Source organism: Panthera onca (genome assembly GCF_046562875.1).
Source record: "Panthera onca isolate mPanOnc1 chromosome E1 unlocalized genomic scaffold, mPanOnc1 haplotype 2 h2.Chr16_ul_2, whole genome shotgun sequence".
NCBI lineage: Eukaryota > Metazoa > Chordata > Mammalia > Carnivora > Felidae > Panthera > Panthera onca.
Window position 1 is genome coordinate 481 of NW_027675816.1, and position 12,398 is coordinate 12,878.

Below are 12,398 nucleotides of genomic sequence, written 5' to 3' on the forward strand. Positions count from 1 at the left end.
AAACTCTACTTTCTTTTTGTTTGTACTTTTGCCTATAGGAAAAAAATGTCTGGAAAGACTGTTAATACTGGATATTTCTGGATCATGGGATTTTGTGTGTTTTGTTGTGCTTTTGAGTATTTTTCTGTATTGACTTCATTTTAATGGACTTTTTTCTAATCAAAAAAATAAAGTCATTATTCTGAGGGAAAAAAATAGCAAAGTGACCATCTTTTCACATGTGTCAACCCAGTTTTCACTTACTGTCAGCTTCAGTCAACTCTGTGATCTTCTCAAATTCTGGCTTAGAAAGGTAAACTCCAAAATGCTGAAGACAAGTATTCATATCCTCATAATCAATATTTTCATCTTTAATTTTATCAATGGCTTTAATGACATCAGTCAACACTGAAAATAAAGCAGTATGCTAATGAGTATTAAATATAAGTCAAAAAGAAAACACCAATAGTAAGATGAATTTTAGTTCTAACACTAAATAAACAAGCATAGAAAATAACTTCAGAAATGTTATATATGAAAAGAATTACCAGAATCTTTAATACTGAAAACCAACAAAGTACAAAATGAGAGCCAAAAATATATTCTACTTTGCTATAATCTCTGTATCGAAGGAAGTGCCAATTTAATTGCAATTTAAGTGCACAGGAACAAAAATATTATACAATTTCCCCATTTAATTTTCTAACAATTTAAAATTTCTTAGTAGTCTGTTTCTCGGTAGCAGATACAGAAATAAGTAGAAAACTTTCAATCCTGAATAATGAATTGGGGTAAGATTTTGTAGCAATACATGGCTCAGTCCCTGGTTAATCTTAGTTTATCTTCTGTGTACATAAATATTATCACTTGGAAATAACTATCCCACATGTCTTTTTATGATACTTTGGAATATATGCTTCACAAATTTGGGCAGTATTCCCTCCATTAAATTTAAACAAATTTTTACTGCAATGAAAGCTTTAATGTTTATTTTTGAGAGAGAGAGAAAGGCACAGCATGAGTCAGGGAGGGGCAGAGAGAGAGGGAGACACAGAATCTGAAGCAGGCTCCAGGCTGTCAACACAGAGCCAGACATGGGGCTCAAACTCAGGAACGGCGAGATCATGACCTGAGCCAAAGTGGACCCTCGATCAACTGAGCCACCCAGGTGCCCATGCAATAAAATTTTCTTAAAATAACTTAGAAACACATAGAATTATTAAGGGGGTCGACAGGTATGCATGCGGGTGTGTTTTTGTGTAAATTTTGGAACAAACTAAACTCAAATAGATTTTCTCTAATAGAAGATTAGGATAGGGAAAGTGAGGAAGCTGGGCAGTGGAGGGCATTAAAGCCATTATCAGGAGTTAATCGACTTTAGGCAGTCACTGGATGTCATTATGGATTACTAAACAAAGAAATGGTCAAAATGATGTCTGAATTAGATGATTCTTAAAATGATTCTTAAAAAGGTAATTTTTATGTATAAATATGTAGAACAAGATATATGATACTATCTTGTGAAAGGAATTTTTAGATGAAAAAAATTCTCACTTAAAAGTAAATAGCTTTACTGGGCACCTGGGTGGCTCAGTTGGTTGGGCACCTGACGTCAGCTCACGTCATGATCTCATGACTCATGGGTTTAAGCTCTGTGTTGAGCACTGTGCTGACAGCTCAGAGCCTGAAACCTTCGGATTCTGTCTCCATCTCTCTCTGCCCCCTCCCACTCTCGTTCTCTCTCTCTCTCAAATATAAATAAACATTAAAAAATTTTTTTTAAAAAAGTAAACAGCTTGTGAGTGATGTCAGTAAGATGGTTGAGTAGGACGCCCTGGACCCTTCTTCTCCCCACAAACACACTGATTCAGCAGAAATTAAAAAATAAATTCCTTTTGTGAGAAATTAGAAACTAACGGACAGGCTCTTGTATCCCAGGAGAATGCAAAACCAGACGTACTGAAGCTGGTACAGAGATTTGGGACACCCTCCCACAAGTGCTGCCTCCAATGCAGCACCATATGATCCAAAAAAGACTCTAGCTCCCAGCTTCAACCAAGGGGAAGAAGAGTTTGGTCCACATATCCAGAAATTCAGCTTTTCCAAAATGCCTCCCCAGAAGATTGGCGTCTGTTTTGCCAGCCTTGGAGCTCTGATGGGTCTAGCACAGTCCAGTATTTGGGGTAGAATAAAGCGATGGCTTGGGCTGGTAGAAAGCAGTGATCTTCCCCTCTGTTCAGCACAGGATTAGATTAAAATTCCGAGCTCTTAGTTTCCTCCTGGAGAGGTAAAGAGTTTATCCAGCACATCAACTTTTTCAGGGCGTCCCAAAGAACCATCAGCTATCTTGTCAGTCCTAGAGCCTGGGGAAGGAAAAAGGTGGTAGAGGCCTAGGGCCTATCAGGCTGGGCCGATGGGTGGGGGTCTTCTCCTGTATAGGGACAGTATGTGAGGACTGGGAGAGCTGCCTGCTTTTTCTCTTGCACAAACACCAACACAGAAAGTCCAAATGGAGATTTAATGACTAAAAAATATGATGACTGAAATTAAAAGTTCAGTGGATGGACTCAACAGCTAAAAGGAGGAGAGAAAGGTAAGAATCAATGAATTGAAAGCAACTGAAATCATCCAATGAACAACACTGAGAAAATAAACTGAAGAAAAAAATGAACAGTTCCAGAGACCTGTAGGAATATAAAAATGATCTAACATTTGTGTCCATCAGAGTCCCAGAAGAAAAGAGACTTAAAAAGGCACTCAAAGAAATAATGCCTGCACACTTCCCAAATTTTTATCAAGAGACATTAACCTACAGATCCAAGACGAAAGTGGACCTCAAACAGGATAAATCCAAAGAAATCCATGTCAAGATCCATCATAATTAAACTTCTGAAAACTAAAGACAAGGGAACATTTTGAAAGCAGCCTAAGAAAAACACTATAGGGAAAGAAAACCAATTTGAATGACAGAATTTCCAGCAGAAACCATGGAAGCCAGAAATAAGTGACACAATATTTTTCAAGTGCTGAAAGTAAAGAACTATCAACGTAAAATCCCATATTCAGAAAAACTATTTTTCAGGAATGAAGAGGAAATCAAGATGTTCTCAGATGAGAGGAAACTAAAAGAATTTGTTGTCAATAGACCTAAGAATGGATAAAGGAAGTTCTTAAACAGAAAATAAAGGATAAAACAAAAAAACTCTGGAATATCAAGAAGGAAAAAAGAAAATGGTAAGTCAAAATATGGGTAAATATAGTAGGCTTTCCTTCTCTTGAATTTTTTAATCAAGTCTGATGGTTGAAGTAAAAATAATACCACCTGATGTGGTTTTAAATATATATAAGGAAATATTTAAGGTAATTATATCATAAAGGAGGGAGGGATGTATATGGAGATAAGGCTTCTGTATTTCACTTGAACTGGAAAAATGATGACACCAATAGTGTGATAAGTTATGTATATATACCTGAAGCAACAACTTTAAAAGAGATATACTCTGAAACACTATAGATAAATCAAAATGGAATTCTAAATATGGGCAAAAGATTTGAATATATATTTCACCAAAGATATATGAACAGCTAGTAAGCATGTGCAAATAAACTTGACATTATCAGTCATTAGGGAAATGCAAAATTAAAACCATAATGAAATTCCACTACACAATTATTAATTATAATGATTATAAACAAAAAGATAATACCTAAATGTGGAGGATAGGAAGAAACCAGAATCCTTACACATTGCTGGTGAGAATGAAAATGGTATAGCCACTTTGGAAAACAGTTTGGTAATTTCTTTAAAAGTAAAACATAAATTTACCATATACACTAGCAATTATTCTCCTAGGAATCTACCCAAAAGAAATGGAAACATGTCCACAGAAAGACTGCAATGCAAATATTAATTTCAACATTATGCATACCAGTCCCAAACTGCAAATAAGCAAAGGTCATACATTGGTGAATCATCAACAAAATGGAATATACCTATAAAATGTAATATGGACTTATTTAACCATACAAAGGAACAAACTACTGATACATACAACAACATGAATTAGCCTCAAAAAAAGTGAAGTCAGGCACAAAAGACCACATGTTTTATGATTTCATTTATATTAAATGTTTTTTAAAAAAAGGCAACTTTATGGAAACAGAAAGCAGATCAGTGGTTGCCTGGGAATGGAGGTAGAGATTAATGATAAATGGGCACAAGAGAATTTTAGGAGTGAAGGAAACGTTACAAACCTGGATTGTGTCCACTTCTGATTATATATCCCAAAGAATTGAAAGCAGGGGCTCAAAGAGGTATTTGCATACCCACATTCACAGCAGCACTAGTCACAATTGCCAAGAGGTAGAAGCAACACAGGTGTCTATTAATGGATGAATGGACAAACAGAATGTGGCATATACATGCAATGTGATATTAGCACGAAAAGGAAAGAAAAATCTGGCACGTGCTACGACATGGATGAATCCTGAGGGCATTATGATAAGTGAAATAAGCCATTCATTCACAAAGACAAATACTATATGATTCCACTCAAGTATCTGGAGTAGGCAAATTCACAGAAACAGAAAGTAGAATGACGGTTGTCAGAAGCTGGAGAGGCACAGATGGGTAGTTGTTGTTCACTGGGTATAGAGTTTCAGTTTTGCAAGATGAAAAAGTTCTAGAGATTCGTTGTACAACCGTGTGAATATACGTAACCCTAATGTTATTGAACTGTACAGTTACAAATGGTTAAGATGACAAATTTTATGTTACGTGTTAGATACCACCATTAAAAATAAATTTTAGGGGCACCTGGCTGGCTCAGTCCAAAGAGCATGAGACAATTGATCTTGGGGTTGTCAGTCTGAGCCCCATGTGGAGTGTAGAGATTATTTAAATAAATAAAACGTTAAAATAAGATAAATTTTAAAAACAGTATAATGGGGGAAATGGGAGGGAGAAGTCGGCTACAACCACGACACTACTTCACAAAACAGCAATGAAACGGTGACTAAGTTCGTGAATGAATGATTACAAGGTAAAGCACTCAAGAAATTTGCTAATATTGTCTTTAAGAACACCACTTAAGCAATTCATCATAACTGACAAATTATAATGTAGCTTTTTTTTTAAGTTTATTTATTTTGAGAGAGAGAGAGCACACAGGGTAGGGGCGGAGAGAGAAAGAGAGAATCCCAAGCAGGCCCTGTGTTGTCCACAAGAAGTCCAACACAGGGCTTGAACTCACAAACTGTGAGATCATGACCGGAGCCGAAACCAAGAGTCGGACGCTTAATGGACTGAGCCACCTAGGCGCCACAATAATGTAGTTTTTAACATGAGACTTCATGTAAGTATAAGAGAAAAATCTCTTCCTTTGGATTAATTTTTCTCTATCTGAGAAATCCTTTGGGAAGACACAAAAAGCTTATCTTTCATTTTTAGCATATGAATAAACAAAAGGAAATAAAAACAGCAAGGCTTAGTATCTTTCATTTCTCATTTTAATCTTGCTGAAAAATATTTAATTATTTGCATAAAAACCCAAATCATTGCAAGCAAAATTTTTAACAAACTGATTGTGGTGTTGATTGTATGACTCTATACATTTCATGAAAATTAGTGCATGAGTGAGTTTTATGTATGTAAATTATAGCTTAATACAGTTTTTTTAGAAATGTTCTAAAACAAGGGAAACAAAACCAGTATTTCATTCAAACAAGTTCCTTATAAAAAAATTAAAAATCAAATCACCCATCAGTTGCTAAAAATGGGGCTAATCACCTGTTGGAATCCCTCATTACCTTACTATACATTTATGTAGTACTTTACAGTTTTTAAAATCCATCTAACAATTCTGTGAGGGAAGCAAGTTAGCTATCACTACCCTAATACATCAAGTTTTCATGGCTTGCCTGAGAATTTCAGAACTATTAAGTATCTACCCAAAAAGCAAACTCAGTTCAGTTGAACCTCTTTTCAACCTAACCACTTCTTTCCTCCAAATCATTTTAAAATAAATTTCCTACCTACCATCACATTCAGGAAGACTTTGCTCCTTGGAGAGAGCGCTCATAAAGTCATCTAACTTCACCATTCCATTTCCTGTAAAATAAAGACTTTAGATCATGCATTCTTTATATTTTTGCATAAAAGGTAAATTCATAGTTTCATACAACTATGAAAAAAATTACTTCTTCACTTCATCATAATTCTATTTCTCCTTTCATATCCTGTCTCCCTAGATGAGTCTCTGAATTAGGTCAGTTCGTTTCATTTTGATAATTACTCAATAATTTTTAAATACCTATTATAAAGTGCAATGGACTGAGCTAGGTCCTCAATTTTTGATAGATATAGGAAAAAGGAAAGGTGACCATATAGATGGACCATGAGAAACTTAAGGAGTCTATTTCATACCATCATGAAAACCCAGTCAAAATGCTATCCATTAAGACACCTTGACAATACTGACCAATCCTGACAGACCCAAGTGTCCCCATTACTATCAGCTGATCCAATTAACTACCTATTTTTAGATATACACCCTCCACAGTGATCCTACCAATCCTGATAAGCAACATGAAAGGGCTCAATAATTTTAGTAGCACCTACACCTTAGGTTTTTTTTTTTTTTAATCTTCTTTCCCATTTGCCTTAGCTAAGAAATTTTGCTCAGGTTCTAAGAATTCATTTCTAACATATTCCCAAGTCAGTCTTTCCCCAAAATGTTGCCTCTGCCCTCTCCTCAGCTGAACTTCTGTTGTGGATGGGTCTTACTTAATGATAAAACAACTTCTCCAATACAAAAGCTCTTCCTGGAAACTTAAAATCTGCCTTGAACTTAGGCTGGTGACTGGGATATGCTATTTAACATCTAGATGCTAATCATCTGCCTTGATTGGTTAAGTACCATTAGCCCTAAATTCCTAGTTGTAGCACTTCCTTACCATTTTGGAATCTCCGGTTATTTCTTCTTGGATGCTTTAGGCTATTTGCTCAGAGATTTTTGTACCCCTTGGATTTTGTGCTCTTATTGCCTGAACCTCCCTACAACTGGGCCAGCCTTTCCAGTACCTGTCCCATACGGGAAGGCATAGCTAGGGATAGTGATAGAGTGTTACATAACAATTCTGAGATATAAAAGGCCTAGTCCCTCCAAACCAATGCATTAGGGCAGATTTTCCAGGAATTTTTTTTTCCACTTTCCATTTTTATATCTGTTCTTTTAGAATCTTCTTTAGCATGGCCCATTCTGTTCCATTCCTAGTTGAGAACTTACTCCATCATTTAATACTATCCCATAAAAGTATCTAATTTTTTCAAAAAGTTTGGTATTATCAGTCTCACCATTTTGAGTAGTCTTTGCCACAATCTCCTTGAACTCTTTGTCTGATAAAGTAACTCCTATTGAAGGCAAAATGGATTGAAGTTCTTCTGCAGCAATGTAATTTTCTTGGAGTTTATTGATAGCTTCACAGATGTTTTGTAAATATACAAAATGTAGAAGACTATTCAGCCACAGAATTTATGTGTCTTAAGCAATAATTAGCCCCCAAAGTCTTTAGCAATTAGAAAACAAGTTTTATCTAATTATTATTACCTCATATGACTGCTTTTTTCTTCATATTTCTGTTGTAGCTTACATTATACCTAAATATTTCCCATATAGCTCAAACAGAAAACAATCTTGAAGTTCTATAAATGTTTATAAACTACTTGTTTGGAGGAACAGCCTGTTCCAGTGACCCAGCCAATGCTGCTTGGTTCTGATTAAAATATAATGAACGAGTTCAAGAGATCACAACAACAAAGTGTTTTGTCTAAATTCCAGGATTCCAAGCAAACAATGAGAGTTCTTCCCCTTCCCATCATTTTAGGCTACATGTTTTCAGTTCACAATCTTCAAAATCATAAAATCTTAGCAGTAGATACGCATGGCCGTCATGAGTCCCCTAATATCATGCACTGAGATAGGCATAGTATCACTTCTCTGTAATTCCCACCAAAAATGCATAACCTGAACTTACGAAGAAATATAAGGAAAACCCAAAACGAGGGACATTTTACAAATTAACTAGTCAATACTCTTCGAAAGTGTCATGGTCATGAAACTATCCTAGATCAGAGGAGACTAAGGGACACATGACAACTGAATGTAACGTGTGATCCTAGATGAGACCTTGAACCAGGAAAAATACATTTATGGACCAATTGAAAAAAATTGAATAAGGTCTTCAGATGAAATAGTAAATAATATTGTATCAGTGTCAATTTCCTGATTTAGTTCACTGTACTGTGATTATACAAGATCTTAATACCTGGGAAAACGAGATGAAGAGTATATAGAAATGTCTTTCCCTTTGTGTAATTCTTATGATTTAAAAATTATCATAACATGAAAAGTTAAAAATGTTTTTAAAATGTATATCAAATGACAGTCACATTTCAGAAATGCTCAATTACCATCAATTTATCTTGAGAAGTTATACCAGATAAACTATTTCACACTTCTCTTTACAAAGAATATTAAGTATGGCAAAGGTTGGCGACACCAGCAAGATAGATAAGCACTTTCTTCCACAGGCTGCTTCTACCCATGGGCTAAATGCCTACTATTCCACTGTTCCTTTAACAAGTGTTTTAATCTTACTGGAATATAAAGAACTCAGAATTAGGAATGAGGCACAGAGTAATAGTAGTGTATCAGTAAAGGAATCAGAAAGAACATTGTTGTGCCTCCTTAAAAGAGCACATTTTCTGTTCAACTGAGTTGTTTAAAATTTGTATTACTGTGTAAGAACCACTAGTATTTCACTAAGCACTCATTTTAACAATTACCTTCAATATTAAATGCAATAAAAAGATAAGTTTCTTTCAAGAAAATAAACAACTTGAGTAACTTCAGCCAAGGACTATAGGAAGGAGTATTTAATTAAGTTCCAAACACAGGACTTCTGTGATAGAGGTACCACGGAAGGAGGAAACTATATATTGGTTGGAAAACCTTGCTCATCTTTGAGAAAGACCATAAAGCCCTGGGGACCCAAACTGTAAAATAGTAGTTATTTTATCTTTCTTCATATTCCCATGTCCAAAAGAGATGATATCTGAAGCATTATCATATCATGTTGGATATGGATATCATATATTTAAATTACGGAACCTGAACAAAAATTTCACATAGACTCCTTACATATTTAGTTTAAAAATTATAAAATAAGCATTTCCAAAAGAAAACAGGCCCTCTATTTCTAGGGAACTTGAGTGAGTTGAATTAATCTCTGAATAAACTTCTTGGTCAAAGTTAGGCATCTGAAAAAGGGAACACAACCATCTAAAAAGGCACAACTTAAAACCACTGTGTTGTATACACTGATCTATATACCAGAAGTGGTGATTACTCAATAGCACTGACAAATGAAATGCAAACAACTGTCTAATCAATGGTTAATTCAGCTTGTTTCTGTGATGACTCAAGAACTCAAGGACCTATATTTTGACTTACATATATGATACTGACCCAGAGCATTCACTGCAATCTTTTCTTTCGACGAAACCCGTTTTAGGAGGCTGGAATGCCTTCTCACAGCTGGCTTCTGAAGTTTCGGGATACTAAAATTATCACTTTTATCCAGAGACTTTTTGAGGCTTGTAATGCTCTTCAAGCTATGTGACGTAGACTTTGAGTCATGAATTTCAATCTTCTCTGAACTTTTCTTAAAGTTTATGCCATCCTTTGAATATGGTTCCCAGAATCCTGTATCACTGCTATCAACCCCATTTAGGAATTTTTTTATTTGCAAAGGATTTTTTGATCTTTTAAGTTCAAGGTAATCATTATCCTCCATAATTTTATGATATTGGAGGTGTTTTCCATTTAACTTTGGGAATAATGATGGTTCACGTAGTCTGGAAGAGAAACTGCTTTTCATCCTATACTGTGGATAACATTCTGATATATTTGATAACTTTCTGTTTGAAGTAGATTCATCCAAGGCAGATGATTCCATACCTGCTAAGCAAGAGAAACATATTTAATTATTCTATTTACCTGTACCATTTGTAATAGTTTTTAAAAAGTTAACAACTAAGTCCTCATGAAAACTATTCAAGAAATTATCAATTGCTTAAATAAACAAAGTTTAAAAAGTTAAATAAGGTTAATATGTTGAAAAACTAACAGAGCTGATAACTAAGACTGAAATATTAACTAGGTTAAATATAATCTTCTGGTTTAATATATTTAAATTCTTTTATCCAAAGCTATTTGAAGTTGCACCAAATCAAAAGTGATAGCCTACTGAAGGTTGTAGTTCTCATTCCCCACTCTGCCAATTTTGAAAGATTATAGGCTAAATATGCCAATACAGCTACAAATCCCTTAGTTATGAGCATACTGAAGTATAAGGAAGTTGGAGTGGGGAAATTTTTATTTATAAAATCAGAATACAGGGGCACCTGGGTGGCTCAGTTCGTTGGGCATCCCAGTTCGGCTCGGGTCATGATCTCACTGCTCATGGGTTTGAGCCCCAGATTGGGCTCTGTGCTGACATCTCAGAGCCTGGAGCCTGCTTCAGATTCTGTCTCCCTCACTCTCTGCCCCTCCCCCACTCACGTTCTGTCTCCCTCTCTCTCAAAAATAAACATTAAAAAAATTGTTTTTCATTTAACATCAGAATACAAATATTTACCCTCCTAAAGATTCTCAGTACTTGTGGGAAAAAATAGTTTGTATATAAAATAACCTCTTCAGAAAAATATTAATACAATGTCCCACTGGGGCTTCCTTTATAAAATTCATCTGATGGCTCAGAATAGTACCTTACATTTGAATAACACATTTTAAAGTATTTCAAATGTTATAATACTTGATTTTATGATAGACTATTATTCTCCTCTTAGAAGTTTAAAATATGTTTGATCATTGAAGGCAAAACTTATAAAACATTGTCTGAAGTTTTCAGTGTGTATAGTGGTAATACATAATAAAATTACAGCTTAACAGAGGGAGGGTAAAAAGATCTATATAAGGGTAAAACTTCTATATTCCACTTGAAGTGGTAAAATATTTATTTTAGCATACTAGAAAAGGTTAAGTATGTATACTATAATCCTTAAAACAACCACTGGAAAAATACAGAGATATAGTGAAAATACATATAGAATAAATTCACATACTAAAAAAATGCTCCCAAAAAAAGAAGGGAGAAAATGGTTGAAAAACAGAGGAAAAAATAGAAAACAAATAATAATATGGTACACCTGGTCTGAATGTATAAGTAATTACATTACATATGATCTAAACACTCCAATTAAAATACAGGAATTATACAAATAAATACAAAAAACATCACCCAACTCTGTGTGGTTTACAAAATACTTCAAAACTGGTGATATAAGAAGGTTAAAAGTAAAAGGATGGAAAATACTTACCATCTAAGCACTAATCAAAAGAAAACTGGAGTTATATTAGAATCAGAAAAAGTAAACTTGAGAGAAAAGAAAATTACCAGTGATCACATACATATTGCATAATGATAAAAGAATCAGCTCACCAAGAAGATAGAACTATTCTAAATGTGAATTCACCTAGCAACAGAGATTCAAAATGCATGAACCAAAACCTGACAAAACTGAAAGGAGAAATAGACAAATCTACAATTATATTTGGAGACAATATTCCTTTCTCTATAACAGAACTAGTAAAAAAAAATCAGCAAGGATTCAGAAGAATGAATAACATGAATTATTATGCATGGGAGTGGGTATGTGATTATTAGTAATATCTATGTCAGAAAAGAAAAATTAATGAAAAAACTTCCACATCAAAGACAAAATTAGAATTCAAAATAAACTTTGAAACGTTCAGGTAATAATAGCAAATTGAACAGCCTTCAAACACTCCATTTAAACTAAGGAATTTTGGGGATGCCTGGCTGGCCCAGTCAGTTAGGTGTCCAACTTCAGCTCAGGCCATGATCTCGCGGTTTGTGAGTTGGAGCCCCACATCAGGCTCTGTACTAACAGCTTGAAGCCTGGAGCCTGCTTTGGATTCTGTGTCTTCCCCTCTCTCTGCCCTCCCCGGCTCGCTCTCTCTCTCTCTCTCTCAAAAATAAACTAAAGGAATTTTTAAAACATCACAAATCCATAATAACAAAAAAGAAGAGGAAAAGAAACTACTACAATTAAATTTTGGAATCTGGAAAGCTGATGAACTTAGTAGACCTGAAAAGGCTGAACCATAAGGCAGAATGGGGAAAGCCAAGAAGCAACCCAGTTCATAACACAAAAACTCCAAAAGCTCATAAATTAGTAGCATTTAGGTATCTCTAAAAGTGAGGGTAAGAGTGAAGCTAAAAAGAAAGAACTGGTTAAAATCCCTTTAAGTAGTAATTTGATACCTAGGGTCTCT

At 34.8% G+C, this 12,398-nt stretch overlaps 1 protein-coding gene across 2 annotated transcripts in view; it reads right to left on the reverse strand.

The window, feature by feature from the left end:
• Positions 1-235: 235 nt before the first annotated feature.
• LOC144614269 (EF-hand calcium-binding domain-containing protein 13-like) overlaps positions 236-12,398 on the reverse strand; it is a 65,010-nt gene continuing 52,847 nt past the window's right edge. Inside the window, exons 3-6 of one of the 2 annotated variants that reach the window (XM_081794756.1) lie at positions 9,507-10,001; positions 7,334-7,456; positions 6,017-6,088; positions 236-387 (exon numbers count right to left, since the gene is read on the reverse strand). In XM_081794756.1, coding sequence (XP_081650882.1) covers positions 236-387; positions 6,017-6,088; positions 7,334-7,456; positions 9,507-10,001 — 842 coding nt within the window. Of the gene's footprint in view, positions 388-6,016; positions 6,089-7,333; positions 7,457-9,506; positions 10,002-12,398 lie in introns of those variants that run through there. The other variant, XM_078437011.2, reaches the window with a different exon arrangement.